Source organism: Cnephaeus nilssonii (genome assembly GCF_951640355.1).
Source record: "Cnephaeus nilssonii genome assembly, chromosome: 8".
Classification (NCBI taxonomy): Eukaryota; Metazoa; Chordata; class Mammalia; order Chiroptera; family Vespertilionidae; genus Cnephaeus; species Cnephaeus nilssonii.
Window position 1 is genome coordinate 28,244,686 of NC_137079.1, and position 20,326 is coordinate 28,265,011.

At 42.7% G+C, this 20,326-nt stretch overlaps 1 protein-coding gene across 2 annotated transcripts; it reads right to left on the bottom strand.

Annotated features, from left to right (window-relative positions):
• Positions 1–770: 770 nt before the first annotated feature.
• CHAMP1 (chromosome alignment maintaining phosphoprotein 1) lies at positions 771–13,609 on the bottom strand. 2 transcript variants are annotated; one of them, XM_079779087.1, is made up of 3 exons: positions 13,268–13,609; positions 8,025–8,147; positions 771–4,256 (listed from the first exon to the last, which is right to left on the bottom strand). In XM_079779087.1, exon 3 carries the CDS (start codon positions 4,246–4,248, stop codon positions 1,783–1,785), a length of 2,466 nt encoding a protein of 821 aa, XP_079635213.1. In that variant the 5' UTR covers positions 4,249–4,256; positions 8,025–8,147; positions 13,268–13,609; the 3' UTR covers positions 771–1,782. The 2 variants fall into 2 exon arrangements, with proteins under 2 accessions (XP_079635213.1, XP_079635212.1); XM_079779086.1 differs by having other exon boundaries at positions 771–4,302.
• Positions 13,610–20,326: the final 6,717 nt, after the last annotated feature.

The following is a 20,326-nucleotide window of genomic DNA, read 5'->3' on the forward strand; positions in this document are numbered from 1 at the left end:
GAGCAAAGAATTCTGTGAGAAGTTTGCACCAAAAAGTGTGAAATCTTAAGGCATAAAGAATCTATGCACATAATACGGTTGGTTTGAGACTGCAGGCTTCAAAAGGGTTTCTGGATACTGAAGACCCTTTGTTTTTCCATTCATAATTTTAATCAAATCAGTATAACGAAAAAGACAACTGTATATGAAAGATATCTTACCTGTACTACTTGTTGGCATCATGCCTAGAAGGAAACGTCAGAACTGGAAACTTGTTCTTGAGGTGCCCAGTGTAAATTGACAACTATTCAGTGCTTCCTCTGCCTAACTGTGCTCACCAAAGTGGTAAATCTGAAGCTTCGAAGACCATCCCAGTATAATCTAACACTGTCTTCCCAACTGGCATGTTAATTTGTATGCCATTAAACAAAAAACACTCCTGTTCAAAAATGTCCAGAAACACCTCAACTAAAGCCAATATTTCAATCTGGCTATACATCAGAATCCTAACAGGATGAAATGTTTCACACTGTTTAAATGAAGCAGCCAGGATAATCACTGAAATTAAAACAACCTTTAATAAATTATGTACACTGATGAGATTCTCCACAAGGAACACCTAGTATAGTGATTCCTTAACTTACCTGACCACAGAACTTTGAGAAAACAGAGCTGAGAAAATGCTGCTCCAGATATGAAAAAATTAGTATGCTGAAAACAAGTGGAAATAGGAAAGAATAACAGAAATTGGACATCATACAATGAAAAAGAAAACACACACATGAAGATGGTGACATGAAAGCCTTTGTTTTTAATTCGGTTGATACACATTTGAACAAAATATTTTAGAATAGAATAATCCATGAACAGGCTCAAGGTATTTACAGTAACAACTTTAAAAACAAAAATGGATACATTCTCAAACAGATATGTCTTTATAAAATTTTCTGTGGTGTATCTGGAAGACTTTCAATTCCTACTCATTACCCTGATGTGAAGCTCCAACAGGTGGCACATAAGGCCCAGGAGTAGGAGGTACATCTCTAACACATTTGGCAATTAAGGATCATCTATTGGTGTGAGCTCACAGGGAAGTGACGGGCCAGATCTCGGGATAAGATACAGAATGGAAGACTCCAACGCAAACAACTAAGGACAAGACCTAAAATCATACTCACCTTTCTCAGTTTCCTGTAGGAGAAGGCTGCAAATAGTTTTTTATACTTACTCAATTTTCTCCCTTTTAGCAGAAAATCAGCAACCCTGAGACTCCAATTTTCCAAGACATAAAAGTTAATAAACATCTAGAAACTCTCTGTTCAAGATTTATAAAAATGATCAAATAGAAACTTCAAAATAACTTTTATGATCTGAAAATACTTTTAAGGAAAAAGAACAAAATCTCTCAAAAATGTCTTGCCTAATTCTTAAACATTCCAACTAGTAATTTCCATGGTATGAAATGAGTTTCACAAAAAAGATACACTTTTTAACTAGATTATTTTAATTTGAGTACAACTGGCTCTTGCTTGTTAAATGAATGCCTACATCTTCATATTATTCAAATATACTTAAAAGAGATTAGATATGTTATCTATCTAGAATATATAGTCTGAATTGATAGCAACATAAACAGAGACCATGAAAAAGGTAACAAATGTCTATTCTGTGAACACTACTGAGACAAACACTATACACCATACATAGCAACATCTACTGACCCAACTAGGCTATTCAACTGTACTTTTAACAAATGGTTTCAACCAACAATTTTGTAGAGCATGTAGCCACAGTTTTCAAAAATCAAATCTGCTGCTCTTCTAGTGGTGGTTCAAGAGCTTCCATTAGCTTTTTGTTTGCCTCTTCATTGTGCCGACTTTGACAATGAGTTAAATGTTTCTTAAAGCCTCTTGGGAAATTTGATTCAAAATTACATCGTGGACATTTAAGTAAACTTTGCCCATGGGCTGCTACATGATTTTTAAGGAGAGATTCCAAAAGAAAAGCCTTTCCACAAATTGTGCATTTGTAAGGGCTATGGACATTATGCTTATTAACCAAATGATGCAAAACAGCACCTTTTTTCATAGCACGACAACAACAAATTTTGCAATAATACTTTCCTTTTCCACGCTTCATATATTTAGCAATCTCTTCTTCAGAGATAAAAGCCTCCTTTTCTTCAGTAAACTGTAGTACATTTTTGGACTGCTCTGGACTAGTTATGTCCATTTTGTTCTCTTTACTAAAATCAATAGATTCCACATCAACCTGCTCTTGATCACTGCTTGATTCATGGCCCTTACTATCTATTGCTTCCAAATCTGTTTTTACATACTCACTACTACTAAGCTCAGCATCAGAGTTCTCTTGGTTATCTTTCTTGAGCTTCTTTGAGGCAGGAAATAAAGTGTCTTCTAAGAGTTTCTTAGGTGTAGCTAGTAGTTCTTCCTGAACCAACATATCACACTTTTGATCATCTATGGCATCTGTCTGTAGTTCATCTCCCAATTCAACTGCCTTTTGAGATTCTGGGAATATAGCAGATTTGGAAAGTTCAGGGAAAAGGGTATGCTTCCGGGGCTCTGGAAAAAGAGCGCGTTTTCGTGGTTCAGGAGAAGCAGGAGGGGCTGTTTTGGTAGGCTCAGAAAACAGGGCGAGTTTTCTAGGCTCAGTATCAATAGAGAGAACGGGCTTCCAAATATCGGAGGCTGCTTTAGGGGACTCAGACAGCCCAGAAGGTTTCCTGGTCTCAGGGAAGACAGGTTTCTGAGGTTCAATAAAAAAGGAAGACTTCCAGAGATCAGGGGAACCACCACGGGAACTTTTCTGGAACTCAGGAAAATCAAGTGAAGCAGGAGGAGTCTTCCGCTGATCAGGAGAAAGCTTCCAAAACTCTGGAGATCCTGAGGGTTTTCTGAGCTCTGGAGATCCTGCTGGACTACGAATGTCGGGGGACAATGGTGGGCCTGGTTTGCGAAGCTCAGGAGACAAGGGGGGTCCTGCTTTACGGAGCTCAGGAGACACCGGGGGAACTGCCTTCCAATGTTCAGGTGACAGGGTGGGAGCTGTCTTTCGCAGTTCTGGTGGGCCAGACTTCCACGACTCAGGAGATGCGGGGGGAGATTTCCAGGAACCAGGTGAGACTGACGAAGACTTCCAGGACGCGGGGGACATAGATGGAGCTGGTTTCCAAGGTCCAGGTGATATAGAAGGAATTGGTTTCCAAGGTCCAGGAGACACAGATGGAGCAGGTTTAGCTGGCTTCCAGGGTCCTGATGCTGAAGGACTGGATTTCCAAGACCTGGGGGACCCAGGTGGCCCCGGCTTCCAAGAACCAGGTGACACAGCAGGGGCTGGTCTCCTAGGCTCTGGAGAGACAGCAGGGAATGGCTTCCAAGGTTCAGGAGACTCTGATGGAGATGGCTTCCTTGGCTCAGGGGAGACTGTCCGGGCTGGCTTCCGAGACTCTGGAGACGCAGTTGGGGATGGCCCCCAAGGTTCAGGAGAAGCAGCAAGAACTGGTGACTCTGGAGAGGAGGCTGAAGGCAGCCCCAATGTTTCTGGGAAATGGGAGTGTTTCTGAGGTTTGGGATTAATAAGAGAAGCCTTTACTGGCTCAGGAGATACAGGAGCAAGTTTCTGTGGTTCTGGAGAAGGAACTGGGACTGGTTTCTGAGCTTCAGAAACAATAGGGATTGCTTTTGGAAGTTCAGGAGAAGAAACAGGGGTAGTTTTTGGTGGCTCAGGAGAAGGAAGAGAAGGTGTCTGTGGCTCAGGAGAAACAGGGACAGGCTTCTGAGGCTCCAAGGAAGTAAGAGGAGTAGGTTTGGGTGATTCTGGAGACAAAACCAGGCCAAGTTTCTCTGTTTCTATGGAAAGGGCAGATACAGATTTCTGGAGTTCTGAATTAGGGGGCATTTTCTGGTGTTCAGAAGGAGGAGGGCTTTTCACAGAATCTGTTTCTTTGTTTAACTGATTTTTTGGTTTCTCATTCCATTTCTCTGGGGCTGCATGTTTGGATGTGATATGATAGTATACATTAGAGTACATCTTGCTGGTGAAGAAGCATTTATGGCAATGAAATAGCTTTGCACTTTTCTGGTAAAATATCATTTTACCTAACCCACCAGCATCCATTTCATCACAAAATTCTGGATGGATGGTGCCCATGTGGATTTGTACATTTTCATAATCCGTGCCTCTGAAATTACAGTGGTCACACTCCAAACGTACTGATGGTTTACGAAGTTCCTGAAATACTTCCATTTTTCTTTCTGTTACAACATACACAGTTATACTCTTTAAAAACTTTCAATAGTGCTGAAATAAAGTAGAAATAAATTATTTTCAGGGAACATAATCTTGAATGAATTGCTATTCTAGCCCATTCTAAAACTGCATAATTTTAAGCATAGGATGGCACACATACACATTTATTCAATAATATATCTATAAAAGATTTTTAAGAAAAAAATGTAACTAATTTTTAACTGAGTTCCAGGAACTCTGCTAGGTTTACATACATCATTCTATTTAATCTTCTTAATAATCTGACTCAAGTATTATTTTGTTCATTTAGAGATGAAAAACCTGAGGTTCAGATTAGTGACTTAACCAGGTTATGAAACTATTAGTGACCCAGAATTATCTACTACATGTGCTTTACACCTTGAGTCTAAAACCCCAAATACCAACAAGCCGTCTGTGCACAAAGCTAAGGAAATATCAAAATTCAAGTTAGGCTATTTAAGGCTGAGCAAGAAACTTTAAATCTACTTCAGAAATCACTTGTTAAATTGTTAACTATGAAAACGCCATAAATTTCTTAAAAATTTATGTATGTATTGATTTTTTTGAGAGAGAAAGAAACATCTATTTCTTGATCCACTTATTTATGCATCCATTGGCTGATTTTTGTATGTGCCCAGACCAGAGATCGAACCCAAAACCTGTTGTATCAAGATGATGCTCTAATCAACTGAGCTACCTGGCCAGGGCTCATAGATCTTTAACCTTTTGCACTCGGATGTCGAGATTAAAATTACTCTTTGAATGTATCAATAATTTGAAATATAAAAAAATCCAAATAAATAAGTTTGTATGAAAAGAAACTCCAGTTTTTTATTCTACTGCCGTGCTTTGTAAAATCTGGGGTATTTAAAAAGTTAAATCCCGAGTAGAATAAAGGAATCGAGAAAAAAGCAAGCGAGTGCAAAGGGTTAAAAAAAAAATCAACATATTTTATATTTTATCCATCTTAATATAAAGTATTTGATTCATTTATTTAATAAATAAATTCTTTTGTGTCCCATGCTTTTCTAAGCACTCAGGGCTAAAGGGGTGTCTTACAATATGGTGCCTACATTGGTAGGGACGTAAGAGTGTAGAGGGCAACAGGAGACATTCAAGCAGAGATTTTGAATAACATGCCATCCTAGGCTTAAAATTATTACTTGAGCAGAGATGCTACCCTTACCAAGCAAAGGGCAATTTAGACTGAGGACAGCCTGGAGGCAGGAACTTGTTTGCCAGAAAATAGAACTTTTTAAAATTTTAAGTGAGTCTTCTTAGGTGATAAAAGTAACAAAAGCTCAGTTAAAAACAGACTCATTCCTATAGTATAGGATACTCACACAGTATCACTCCCCAGGGGTAGCCCCGTACTTACGTGTCATTGAAGAAATGGTCTATGTATACACAAATGCATAAACACATTCTATACAAATGAGATATTAAACATATTGTTCTGTAATTTGCTTTCATTTAAGGAGGAGAAGGTGTCTCTCTGGCTCAAAAGAAATTACAGGGCTAGGTTTCTGAAGTTTCAAAGCAAAAAGAGTAGTTTTTTTTTTTATTCTAGAAACAAAATCGGGCCAAGTTTCTGGCATGTAGAGGTTTCAGGAGCTCTGCTGAATTAGAGGGCATTTTCTAATCTAGGACAATTTTACATACAGAGCTAAGCACTGAATTTCTTTGTACATATCTTTGAATGTAAGGGTACTTCTGAAGGGAGAATTCCTAGAAATGGATTACCATGTTCAAAGGCTAGTTACATTAAAATTGACACATTGTACCAAACTCTCTAAGAGTCACAGCACTATTGCATACCAATTAATAGTGTACATATGAGGGACAATTCCCCAAATTCCTCATCAACACTGAGTATCATGAAATTTCTAATCGTTACTATTTCTTAGGTGAAAACTAGTATCTCACTACTGTTTTAATGTGTTTTTAAAATGAGAAGTGGACATTTTCCTTGCTTATTAGCCATGTATATTTCTTTTCTAGGATATGCTTTGTCCATTTTTCTTAATTATTTATAAATTGTCCTTGTATATAAAAGAAATCAAACTATTAACTATGTGAACTTTTCCTAACTTCTCAAGAAGTAATTCATATACAGAATGGAGAAAGTACTTTTCTTTTCTCATTTCAAAGCAGCACTTACTTAGCTGCATCTCTCCTCTCTTTGAATAATGTATAGTCCCATTAACAAAACAATTCTCTTCCTTTCCTATATGCTGCCCATCAACTTTTACCAATAGTAACTCATATAATCTATTAATCATCAAAAAGCCCAGTAAGTGTATAATACAAGGCTTAGATTATAAACTTTAAGGGCAAAGCACTTTTTCTTCTATTCCCACAGAAATGTCTGAGCACACTGTTTTATAGTCAGGAAAAATTTTTTAAATGCTTCTGGCTAACTTCTCAAATGAAAAACAAAGTAAAACAAAACCACATCTCATAAATGGACGTCTCTAACACAGTACAACAGTAGAGAGTTGGTCTCCTTTTTGGCACATACTCTTTCCCGATTGCTATCCCAGTCTTGTGGTCCCTTTCAGTAGGCAAAGCTCTACAACCTCTTCTCCTTATTTTTACTTTCCATTGATCTATTTCTCCCTTTCTTGTCTTTTTGGAAAGTTTATACTAACCCTACATTTTATAGCTGCTCCTGCAATTTAGTCCGTTTTTAATGAATACCATTTAGCCTAATTCCAGCTGCTCTTGCCTCAAACATCCTCCAGCCACCTCAGCTTCTTGGACTACTTTTGTACTCAATTGCTGTCTGCCAAATTTGTCCATTCACCAGCTCTCCCACCCTTCAAGTATGGACACTCAGTAAAGGCATCATCCATTCCCATTCCCTTTCAGTTTGTATTAAACCCTGATGGCTCCTCAGACTTCCAAAGCATTCATTCCCTATCTTTCCCAAATGGCCCTCCCTCTTTCTCTTGCTACCAAAACTCTTCTGGCCAATCTCAAGGTCTCTATTACTCACACCTGCCTACTATTTAAGCCTCATTATCAAATTCTTAAAAAAAGAAGGGAGGAAGTGGGGGTGGGAGGTAATCAACCAACGACCTTGTATGTATATATGCATAACCCATGGACACAGACAATAGGCTTGGGGGGTGGTCGAAGGGGGGTCGAGTAAAATGGGGGAGGGGGGGGCAATGGGAGAAAAAAGGGGGCATATGTAATACTTTCAACAATGATGAACAAAAACAGATCTACAGTCTTAGAAGCATCAAACAGACCAGACTGTCAAACCTCAGAGGGAAGGCAGGGGAGGGTCGGGGTGGGAGTAAGAGATCAACCAAAAGACTTGTATCCATACATATGAGCATGACCAATGGACACAGACAATAGGAGGATGGGTGCAGGTGGGAAGAAGTCAATGGGGGAAAAAGGAGACATATGTAAAACTTTCAACAGTAAAGAATTCTTAAAAAATTAAAACTAAAAAGTCTATGTAAAATAAATTTTTAAAATGTTACAGAATTTACCTCTCAAACCCCAAAGTTAGCACATGTTCATACATCATTTTATATATATGACTGTAAGAACTCCAAGCACCTTTCAAAAATATTCTCATCTTAAAACATTCTCCTAAACATTAAAAAGCAAGAAATGTTAAAAAAAAAAAAAAAAGGCAAAGAAATACTGGTAGAATAACACTTTATAAATCCAAGACAAGTACTTTTAGAGTGAGAAGAAATAATGACCAACATGCTTCTCCCTAGTAGACTTACCAGCTGTCTTACTAGAAGTCTTTAAAAAAGTCTTCAAAGGGCAGCAATTTACATGGCTTTTTTTACTAAACCACAGAAAACAGCCTGGAGTACATGCAGAAGGACAAAGATGAGAAGTTAAACCTGAAAATAAAAAAATAAAGGGAAATCAAAATCCCACCTCTATGAAATCTTGTGCCCCCTATAATAGAATTCTGCCTATTTCTCTCACCATCGTGCCCCCCACCCCCAACAATGAAGAGTCCAATCCAATCAGCCTGGACATTTATTTTAATGAAATTACACCAATTACTATCCACGACACCATCCCTGTCTAATTCCACTTTAATAATCCACCATGTATATAACCAAGCCCTTCTCTAGCCTTCCCTCTATTCCCTACACCGTGTCAACTACTTTAATTCTCACACTTTATCTCCCTGCCTGCCACTAGGCTTCCTTCCTTCCAATCCATTCATCATACTGCTACCAGTCATCTTCCAAACACAAAAACCTAATGTGACTTGCCTGCTCACAACTTCTCAAGGTAATTCTAACACCTATGGCACAAAATATGAACATCCTATATAATAAAGAGGTAATATGCAAATTGACCCCCATGCCCTTGCATCACAAGATGGCCACCCCCACATTATCGCAAGATGGCCACCCCCACGTCGTCATAAGATGGTCACCACAAGATGGCCGCCCCCACATAGTCACAAAATGGCTGGCAGGAGAGGGCAGTTGGGGGTGACCAGGCCTGCAGGAAAGGGCAGTTGGGGGCGATCGGGCTGGCAGGGGAGCGGTTAGGGGGCAATCAGGCTGGCAGGCAGAAGTGGTTAGGGGTGACCAGGCAGGCAGGCAGGCGAGTTGTTAGGAGCCAGCAGTCCCAGATTGTGAGAGGGATGACCGGCAGACAGACATCCCCCAGGGGATTCCAGATTGGAGAGGGTGCAGGCTGGGCTGAGGGACACCCCTCCAGTGCACGAATTTCGTGCACCGGGCCTCTAGTCCTACCTAATAATAGACAAATATGCAAATTGACCATACCTCCGACACACCCACAGGCCACGCCCACCATCCAATCAGCGCGAGCATGCAAATTAACCCAAACCAAGATGGCTACAGCCACAGAGAGCAAGGTTTCCTAGGTAACAGAGGAAGCCAAGCTTTCCACCTGCCCTGGCCAGGCCTAAGCCTCCACTCAAGCTACAAAGTTTCAATTATAGAAAGTAAACAAATTCAAACAAATGGCAGCAGGATGGAGCTTGAGAGAGCAGGCCAGGGTTGCCGCCGGCAACAGGGGAAGCAAAGCTTTCCGCACACCCTGGCCGGGCCCACCCGCTTAAGGCAACAAAGTTTCAATTATAACCCCAACACAAATGGCTGCCAGCCTCGGAGGGAGCCCCAGGCTTGGCTCTGCTCCAGGCTACAAAGTTTCAATTGTAGAAGGAAAATAAATTCCAGATACCAGGGCCTCCGCTTGGGTTGCCAGGGGGCGTGGCCGGCCTGCAAACCACCACAGGCCCCTCGCTCAGGCCGCCCCACGCCCCAAGGGAACCCCCACCTGATCCGGGACACCCTTCAGGGAAAACCAGCTGGCCCCCACCCCTGTACCAGGCCTCTATCCTATCTAATAAAAGAGTAATATGCAGATTGATCATCACTGCAACACACAATATAGCTGCCCCCATGTGGTCAAAGATCCTGCCCCCATGTGGATACAAGATGGCCACTTCAAGATGGCCAGCAGGGGAGGGCAGTTGGGAGGCACCCAGCCTGCAAGGGAGGGCAGTTGAGAAGGACCAGGCCTGCAAGGGAGGGCAGTTGGAGGTGATCAACCCTGCAGGAGAGGGCAGTTAGGGGTGACCAGGCCGGCAGAGGAGGGAAGTTGGGGGCAAACAGGCTGGCAGCAGAGTGGTTAGGGAGTGATCAGGCTGGCAGGCAGAAGCGGTTAGGGGCAACAGGAAGGCAGGCAGGCAGGCAAGCAGTTGGGAGCCAGCAGTCCTGGATTGTGAGAGGGATGTCCGACATTGGAGAGGGTACAGGCTGGGCTGAGGGACAACCCCCCTCCGTGCATGAATTTTGTGCACCGGGTCTCTAGTAGTATATAAAGCTTTTCACAATATGGCCCATGACTACACTGCCTTCTTCAAATATGACTCACCTGTAATTCCCTGACAATTCAAGTTTCTGGGCCTTTACACAGGTATTTCCTCTCCTTCACACTCTACATCTTGCCACCCAGTAATCAGGCAAGTTTGTCCATCCTTTAGGAGGATTGTTTCTTAAATACTGGCCAAATCCCCACCATCTCCAATCTTCTTTGGACCCCCTGCTGTATACACATCTCTACTGTAGTGGTCACCTCATACCAGGCTGTGGGCTTTTGGAGAGCAGGGACTACCCATTCACCTCTGTAACCCTTACACTTCCCTGGCATATGGTATATGCTCAGAAAGTATCTGTTCAATCTCACACACTCTGTCATCAAGACTGGAGCCCTGATCTTACATTCACAGAATTTTAAAACTAGAAAAGACCCAAGCTATCATCTAGTCTTAGAGCCATTGGATTTTAGGACAAGAGAAGACCTCAAGGACCATCTACTTTAACACTTCCATTTATACTTGAGGAAACTCAAATTTAGACATTAATTTGCTCAAGGTAAGGCAAATAATCAGCATGTGATGATCACAAACTTCTGCTATCTATCCAGGATCTATTTTATCTTGACCAACTTAATACAGTGGAATTTTGTAAGATCTTGAAAAGCCAATACAATGAGCCAAAATCAACAAGATAAAATTTATCGAACATTTAGAATCCAAATACCAATTGCAGAATATAGCACTAGAGAGAACTGCATTCCATATTCTGCATTTGGCAGAGTATCCCAGTGGATCCCTGTCTCCAGCTCTGGGCAAGAAGGGCACTTTAAGAGAGTCCCTAACACTAGGGAACTTGCATATGAAAGCAAGCAGGATGCCAGGCATGAAAACCTGTCATTTATAATAAGTACAGGCACTTAACTTCAAAAGTGGGAGAATTATGGATAATATGTAAGCTGCCCTAGAAGCAACAAGTAGAGCCAGCAGGAAAACAATTGTCAGTTCAACATATCAAAATTTATGAACTACTCAATCACAGACGGATAAGTTGCTCTGTCAGGTAGGAACTCTCCAAAACAGAAAGCCAATGATCAGGACAGGACTAGAAGGATCCTCAGAGGACTTGAGTCCAACATCTTCACTTTATAATTGAGAAAACTGATGCTCAGTGAGAGAAGCAACTTGTGAAAGATCACACGAATTCAGTCAGAGGAAGCAACAGAAGACCCTGGCTTCCTGATTCTGAATCTATTTGTAACGCAATGCTGCCTTTCCCTCAGAGGTGTTTCAGAACTGAGTCCAGAATTCAGCTGCTGGGTAGAGACTAGGCACTGAAATTCCTATTATTTCTCCTATTATTAACATCCTGTATTAGTGTGGTACATGTTCCAAATGACAAACAAATACCAATATTAACTCAAGTCCACAGTTTACATTAGGGGTCACTTTACATGTTTTATAGTTCTACTAGAGGCCCGGTGCAGGAAATTCATGCACTGGGGGGGGGGGTCGGTCCCCCCAGCCCAGCCTGTGCCCTCTCGCAGTCTGGGACCCCTGGCTCCTTACCCCCTGCCACCACCGCTGTGCTCACTACCTGTGAGCCTGGCTTCTGGCTGAGAGGCGCTCCCCCTGTGCCAGTGCACTGACCACCAGGGGGCAGCTCCTGCATTGAGCGTCTGCCCCCTGATGGTCAGTGTGTGTCATAGCGACCCATCATTCCGCCGTTTGGTCGATTTGCATATTAACCTTTTATTATATAGAATGGAATTCCTAAATGTATAGTGTCAACTATCCACCATCACAGATTCCTACAGAATACTTTCACTGCCATAACAATTCCCTGTGCTCTGAACCACTGCTGATTTTTTTTTACTGTCTCTGTAGTTTTGTCTTTTCCTATACATTTTTTAATATTTTTATTTATTTTTAAATATATTTTATTGATTTTTTACAGAGAGGAAGAGAGAGGGATAGAGAGTTAGAAACATCGATGAGAGAGAAACATCAATCAGCTGCCTCTTGCACACCCCCTACTGGGGATGTGCCCGCAACCAAGGTACATGCCCTGGACCGGAATCGAACCTGGGACCCTTGAGTCCGCAGGCCGACGCTCTATCCACTGAGCCAAACCGGTTTCGGCTCCTACACATTTTTTTAAATTGTGGTAAAAGATAACACGATTTGCCATTCTAACCAGTTTTAAAAGCACAATTTAGTGGCAGTAAGTACATTCATAATATTGGAAAACCATCACCATTATCCATTTCCAGAATTTTTTATCACCACATACAGAAACTCTGCACCCATTAAACAATAACTTCCCTTCCTCACCTCACCCCCACCAGCCCCTAGTAATCTCTATCCCATTTTCTGCCTCTGGAAGTGGAATCATACATTTGTCCTTTTCTGGCTTATTTCACTTAGGACATCTACACTACAGCATGTAACAGAATTTTAGTCCTTTATAGGGGTGAAAAACATTTCGTCTTCCATTCATGTGTTGACAGACATTTGGGTTGTTTCCTCCCTTTGGCTACTTTAAGTAAGGCTGCTATGCACATAATGCAACATTCATTTGAGTCCCTGCTTTCAATTCTTTGGAGTTTATACCTTGGGGTGAAATTGCTGGATCATATAACTCTAAATTTTTGAGGAACCACTACTCAACGGTGGGCCACAGCTCCTGGCTGCACCATTTTACATGCCCGCCAGCAATTGCCCAAGTGGTCCAATTTCTCCACATCCTAGCCATCAATAGTGATTTTTTTCCCCAATAGTCATCCTAATGGGTGTGATATGGTATTCATTCTGGTTTTTATTTTCATAACTCCGATGGCAAATGCGCATCCTTTGAGGTGCTCATTGGCCTTTTGTATATCTTTTTTGGAGAAATACCTACAATCCTTTTCCCAGTTTTGAATTGGATTTGCTTTCTGTTATTGGGTTTAGGTTCTTTACATTTTCTGGACACTAATCCCTTACCTGATACATGATTACATTTCTCCCATTCTCCCTAGCTGTTTTTAAAACAATGACAAAAGCCCACGCAGTCTAGGGGCGGAGAACATCGCATCCAGGACTGAAACGGAAAGAAGGCACGCCTGGAGAGCCAGAACCGAATTCCCAGCAGGGTTTTAAGTAAAACATTACCTGCTTCCCCACCCTCAAGTCCCGCAGCGTCCTCTCCGCCCGCGGCCTCTGGGGAGCGGGTCTTTCCGCCGGCCGGGCGGGAGCTAACGGGGTGCAGGCCCCTCCTCGGTGGACGCCCTAGGCTTCCGTGAGACGCGGGCGGGGAGTGCGGGCCCGGACGACGCCCCGGCCTGCTCGCCCCGATCCTCACCGCTGGACCGCGGATGTCGGCGGGGGGCCGGGCTCGCGGTACCGGGCTGCGCCGCGAGGCCCTGCAGAGCGGCGGCCTCCCGAATGGCGGCGAAGCGCAGGCGCGGGCTCCCGACGCGCGAGCATGCGCGTGGCTGCGGGAGCGGAGGGCCGGGGCTGACGGGAAGAGAGTTTGGCAGCGCGCGCCCTCCGGAGCCGGCCAATCAGATCGCTGATCGGGGTGGCGCATCCTCCCCCGCCTCCCCGCCTCCCACCCCCAGCCAAGTGCGCTGGTGCGTGGAGCGGCCCGCCCTGCCCCCGGAAGTGACGTGTCTCTTGCTCAGCCCCTGGAAGTTCTTGCACGTCGGCGGGGGTCTGGAGGGCCTCCTCGCAGTCCTCACCCAAGCTGGCTGAGCCGGAGCTTGCCTCCGCTGCTCCTGCCAGGTCCAGGTGTGCAACCCTGGCCTGGGTGCGCCCAACGGAGAGGGTCCTGCGCAAGGAGGAGGCTCGGCGTTTCAGATTCTCTGGCCGAAGGCGGGGGTAGATTGGAACCTGTTAGGGTAAAACAAGCTGATCCTCACCTGGCGTTTCCGCCCAGCAGGTCTCAGCAAGTTCACCAATGTTAAGCTAACGGTCTTGCCTCCAGGTGCACCTGCGTGAGCAAACGGCATCCCGCCTGGTTCTCCCGTGAGCAATCGCATCGCCGCCAGGTTCGCCTGTGCGAGCAAAGGCCATCCCGCAAGGTGCACTTGTGTGAGCAAAAGACATACACTCGACCTCAGTTGCTGGCATCTCCAATGTGTTCTACTGTTCTTTATTCTAGTCTCCGTTTCGCGCGGAATTTAAGATATTGTGTTTTAAATTTCTGGACATATTCTAACTTCTAATGTTTATATAGTAACTGGGGTGCATTTTACGAAAATTTCAGATTTTTGTTCTTGTAGCAAAGTGATCCTTTCATTTTAATTAGGACTTAATGGACCACTGGAGTTCTAGGTTTCGTTTCATCAATCCAGGACTGAAACGAAAGGGGCAAGGTGGACCACAAATAATTAAACATCATTCAAACCCTTCCCACCCTTCAAGGCCCAACTTTGAAATGAACTCGAATCTCCTAAGATCAAAAAGTTCTTTATAAAAAAGAGAAGCTGGACACCCCACTAGAAATACAGCCAAAGTACACTAACAGCTAATTTACGAAAGAGACAAATGTCCAATAAACAGTAAAAATAACCTTCAGCCTTAATAATAAAATACAAATAAAAGCACTTTTTATGCTGTAAATTTTAAATGCAGAAATGAGAGGAACTTTTCTCTGAACATCAAGTTTTACATGTTAACTTTTGTGATTGTTACCTTTAATAAGTTACATCATAAAATTCAGTATGGACATATTTAGAATGCTGTGGTTAGGGGCAGAAATAAAATATTGGAGCTGCCTATTATGGAAAGATGAACAACCTTGTTGTAGAAACCAGAGGCTCAGCCCTTTGAAAGTCCTGTCTCTTGCATACCCCCAGTCCTTTGCAAACCCCCAGTCCAAATTACCTGTAACTGCCCATTTTGCATATCCATTCTTATCCCTTTTACCTACTTTCCCAAGTAATCTTTGTCCTTCTACCCAATATAAGCAGATGGCTTAGGGTGGGAGGCAGAGCAGACATTCGTGAATGACCTGCTGCTCTCCCATACTGTTGGCATTATTGGAATAAACGCTCATATGTGATTCGATCCTGTCTCTGCTGAATTGGCTCAAGTAGTGACAGGCAGTCGGGACCCATTGATTGTCTGGTTACACTGTTTTTCTTATTTTAAGTTTGTATTGTAAAAATCTTGTAATATTTTTATTGGAAGTGGTGCTTCTGTATCAGCATTACCAAAATAACTTGCAACCCTTTATTATTATTGTAGTTGTTACTCTTAAAGCCACCTCCTGGGAAATAGTTTATCATTCATATCACACAATTTCCAATTAAAGAACTGGTTGGAGCTCTAAGACACATAGGAATATATGTTTATTTTCTGCAGTTGGTGAAGATGCGCTGTCCTGGGGTGATTTGTCAATGATCTGTCGACTTGCAGGTGTGTACTTTGTTCCTTGGGTGTTTTGTGCTTTCTTATCTGCAGAAGGGAATCCCTTGGGTCTAGAAGTGGCTGTGGAGTGTGGGGAGCTTCTGGACCACTGGAGTTCTAGGTTTCGTTTCCTTAAGGAGCTTCTTTGGAACCTTTTTACTTTCCGTTGTGAGATACACTTTAGAAACAGGTTCATTGTGACTGCAGGCCGTCATTTGTAAGGCTGCTTTACTTTGTTTTTTCCTTAAGTATTGGAATGAGTTGATTATCCCAACTGAACTTTCCACAAACCTCTATCATAGGACAACTCTTGGAAGCCAAAATCTAGATTGTGATATGGCACAAATTCTGGGTCTTTTTAAGTTTTTTCCCCCTCTATCAATAAATAACAAAACACAATTATGCCCCTTTCCCTCTCTCTTCTCCTTCTGGGACCCCTCCCTCCAATAGTGCATACGTTAGTTCACTAGATCCTGTTTTCTAAGTCCTTTAAGCCATCTGTGGACGAAAGGGGCCACATACTAACTTGACAAGCTCAGGGAAGGCCTGCTTGGCGGTCTTGCAAACTCAGAGACCTAAAGTAACCACAAAGGATGGTCTGAAATTAAACTTTAACTAAAGCGGTTATGGTGGGTAGTACCATCCTAGGCTGGTATCTTCACTGACAAGGCCAACGTTTACCTTAACTGAGCCTCTCTTTTTGCATCTATAATAACATACCCTTGAAATATCTCAGTAACTTGTAACTTCCCTTTTTTTGGACACCTAGATACACAACATAATGTACCTGGGTGCCAGGACAGATACCACAAATTCCTTCATTGTTATCATGTTAATTGTTCCTGCACCCACCTAAGTATGTGTCTATCATTTTACTTTTTATCCAGTCCCAGGGGTTTCCCTCACTTGACTTTCTCCCGCCTCTCTACTCTATCACCAATGGATTTCATGTAACCCACCTATATCCCTTCCTTTGATTGCAATGTATAAGTATCGATGTAACCTGCCATTCTCCAGAGCATTATCTCAACCCCTTGAGGTTCTGCTTCCTGGCAATTGTCGACAGTTTGGCTCAAATAAACTCACAAAAATTCTTTACAGGTTTGAACGTTTTTATGTTAAAACACATCCTTACTCTTTTCATTCTTTTTCCTTCTTGCTCCTCTGATTGGATGAATTCTATTGCCATGCCCTTGAGTTTGCTGATCCATCTTTTCACTTAAGTTAGCCTGCTATCGCCCCCTCTGTTGAATTTTTCAGTTTAGTTATTGTATTGTTAATCTCTGTTTCTGTTTGGTACTTTTTAATATTTTCAATCTGTTGGAATCCTTACTTTGTTCATGCATTGCTCTCCTCATCTCAGTGACCATCTTTTTTATTTTGTTAATCCTCACTAGAGGACATTCTTTCCATTGATTTTCAGAAAGTGGATGAGAGGGAAGAGAGAGAAACATGGATTGGTTGCTTTCCATATGTGCTCTGATAGGGTGGAGAAAGAGCCTGTGACTCAAGTTTGTGCCCTTGACCGGGAATTGAACCCAAGACCCTTCAGTGCTCAGGCTGACGCTCTAGCCACTGAACCATGCCAGCCAGGGCTCAGTGACCATCTTTATGACAGTTATTTTGAGCTCTCTGTTGGGTAAATCACTTATCTCCAATCCATTAAGATCTATTTCTGGAAATTTATCTTGTCCTTTGTTTGGAAAATAGTTCCTTATTTCTTCATTTTCCTTGACTCTGTTGGTTTCTGTGCATTAGATAAGACAGCCATCTCTTCCAGTCTTGAGAAATTTGTCTCTTATAGGAGGTGAACCTTGTCAATCAGCTCAGCCCAAATAGCTGGTTGCCTCTCAAACCTTTATGATTGTCCAAGCCACCATCTTGGTTCTTAGAGGTTCCCAATAGTTGAGTGTGTACCAAGATCTGTCAGTGTTCCAAAGGGGAGGATCCTGTTACCAGACCAAACCTGGTCCAGTTACTCAGTAGCTGCCAGCCAAAAGACAACTCTGAGATGATTTTATGAGAAGAAACTTTATTCCAAGCCAGCAAGCAAGGTCACACCAAAGATCAGTCCCAAAGTAGTGTGCCCTGAACAAAGGATTGGATTTGTCTTTATTCAGGGATATCATGCATAAACATTGTGAGTTTTGTCATGGCATGTATAGGTAGGGACATTCCTGCATATGTGCAGTTAGAAAACATGGTTATACATACAATGATGTTCAAAAATCTCTGCTCCTGGGAAGAGATTTTATATTATAACTAGAGGCCCAGTGCACGAATTCGTGCATTCAAAGGAAATTAATTAGAATTATTTTAGAGGCCAGGGAGGGGCCATGGGAAGTTGGCTCCAGGGCATGTCTGGCCCTCTCGCCCAGTCTCAATAGGCCAGATCTTCCCCGTGGTGGTCAGTGTGCATCATAGTGACTGGTCAAGCAGTCGACTGAACGGTCAGACATTTAGTATATTAGGCTTTTATATATATAGATAAGAAAAGTTCATGAGGAGGTCACAACCCAGGCATGTGCCCTAACCACGAATTGAACCATGACCTCCTGGTTCATAGTTTGGCACTCAAAACATAGAGCCACACTGGCTGGGCTTTATATATATAGATGAGAAAAGTTCATGAGGAGGTCCAAGTAGCTTCTGCCAGTTTGGGGCAGATTCAGCCAGATCAACCCTCTGGTCCTGCAAAAATAATTCTGGGTTTGTTCCTGAAAAACAGCTCTTGCAATCATCAATGTCAGGGAGGGGCACAGTATGGAAGTTTAACTATTTAAGTTTTAGCCTTTCTGTTAAACTCAACAAATTATAGAACATGGTTACACTTTATAAAATCTAGAGTGATCTAAGTGGATTTACAGGTTAATCTGATCAAGTTATGAATTCTAAATAAAAGTTAATCTATGCTAGGCTACCTGCTAGGCTGTGTGTATACGTTAGATTACAATCCCTGTCAGCTTCCACATGCAGGCTGATTAGGAGCTGGACCCTCAGGTATATGTGAGAGGATGCAGTCAAATCCCTTGCAGGGAGGAACTGAGAGAGGTTTGTGTTCTTTTTTTGCTTCTCTCCTGCATACCTGTAAAGAACTGCTTCTTTGGTTGAAATAGTCCCGGGAGACTTGTGAAGGCAAGCCCTGCTCTGTATTAGAGCTGGGTGATCCAGGGCCGACCCTCAGGCAGGAGCCATAAAAGCTGACACAACAGAAAAATGTACAAGCTCCCTCCAGAGATATTCTGGCAAGTTGGTTTTATCATTGGAGTGAGCTGGAGGGAGAAGGTGGGGACAGGGCCCACCAGTTGCCCCCAGCTCCAGGGAGGATTGCAGTCAGTACTTGGATGTGTGCTAATGAGAAGCCGGCCCCTGGGTCTTCCAGGAAAATTCTGGGAGATGGGCATGTTTGTCTGCTCCTGTGCTGAGCCCTGGGTGAAGGCAACAGCAAGTACCCAGGCACTAAGAACTGCTGCTTTGTTTCCTACAGGCCTGTGTGTCTCATAGATGCAAGCCCACTGACTTACAGAGCTAGGTGTTCTGGAGGCCCATCCCTCAAGTGAGAGCCTTAAAAGTAGATGCTAGATATGGGGACCCTAGGTTCTCCTCAAGGACAAGCTGGTAATTGGGGGTTTCCTTCTGGTTGTACGGTGTCTTGCCAGGATTGGGGTTTATGGTGAGAGTGAGTTTCAGACTTACCTACTTGGTTCTCTCTTGGTGTAACTACTTTTTTATTTTATTTTTATTTTTACTGATTTCAGAGAGGAAGGGAGAGGGATAGAAACATCAATGATGAGAATCATCCATCGGCTGCCTCCTGCACGCCCCCTGCTGGGGATTAAGCCCGCAACCCAGGCATGTGCCCTGACCAGGAATTGAACCATGACCTCCTGGTTCATAGGTTGGCGCTCAAACACAGAGCCACACTGGCTGGGCTTGGTATAACTACTTTTATATTAAGACTAAGGTATTATTCTCCTTTTCATTCCAATCCTCTCCTGAGTGTACCGTGGAGTTTTCCAGAGGCTACATAATATGCGGTGATGCTATTACTATGACAGTAAATGGAACATGTGTTTATGTATTTTTGTGCTTTAATATCTCTGTTTTAATTCTGAATACAGTAAACATCAATAGATATAATCTAGTTGATAAACAAAAGTTCTGGGGTTGCCAATAATTTTGAAAAATGTAAATAAGTCCTAAGACCAAAATGTATGAGAACCATTGTTCTAAACCACAAATTTTGAAAATGAGCTCTAAAGATCTCCATGTCTTTGATCACTAAAATACAAACAAGCCAATAAGCCAATAGAACCAAGATGGGGGCCTTAGAAATAAGATTTACTATGTCCTGATCTCTCAGGTCTGGAAATCTCCAGATCAAAGCCAAAATGAGCAGCAAGGACCACAGCTGCTCACTGTTCAGAAGATTCAGTCTAATGCATCCTCTAAGCAGGGGTCAGCAAACGATGGTCCACGGGTTAAATATGGCCTGCTACCTGTTTTTATAAATAAAGTTTTATTGGATTCATTTATGTATTGGCTGCTTTCTCACCACAAGAGCAGTTTAGTAGACGTGACAGAGACCATATAGCTGCAAATTGTAAAATGTTACTATCTAGCCCTTTCAGCCAGGGTTGGCTCCTCTAATCACTTGGACCTGGCTGAATCCACAGCAAGCATCTTCTCTCCCCTCCCCCACCAAGTTCTTGGAGCTCACAGGTAAAGAACAAGACCATAGCAATGCCATAAAACTGTGTCCAACAACTACGGATGCTTTTAATGATAAATGAGTCATTCTTAGTTTTTTGACCAACA

What these genes read in the sequence shown, in the direction of transcription:
- CHAMP1 (XM_079779087.1), bottom strand. Translation starts at nt 4,248, where the DNA reads ATGGAAGTATTTCAGGAACTTCGTAAACCATCAGTACGTTTGGAGTGT.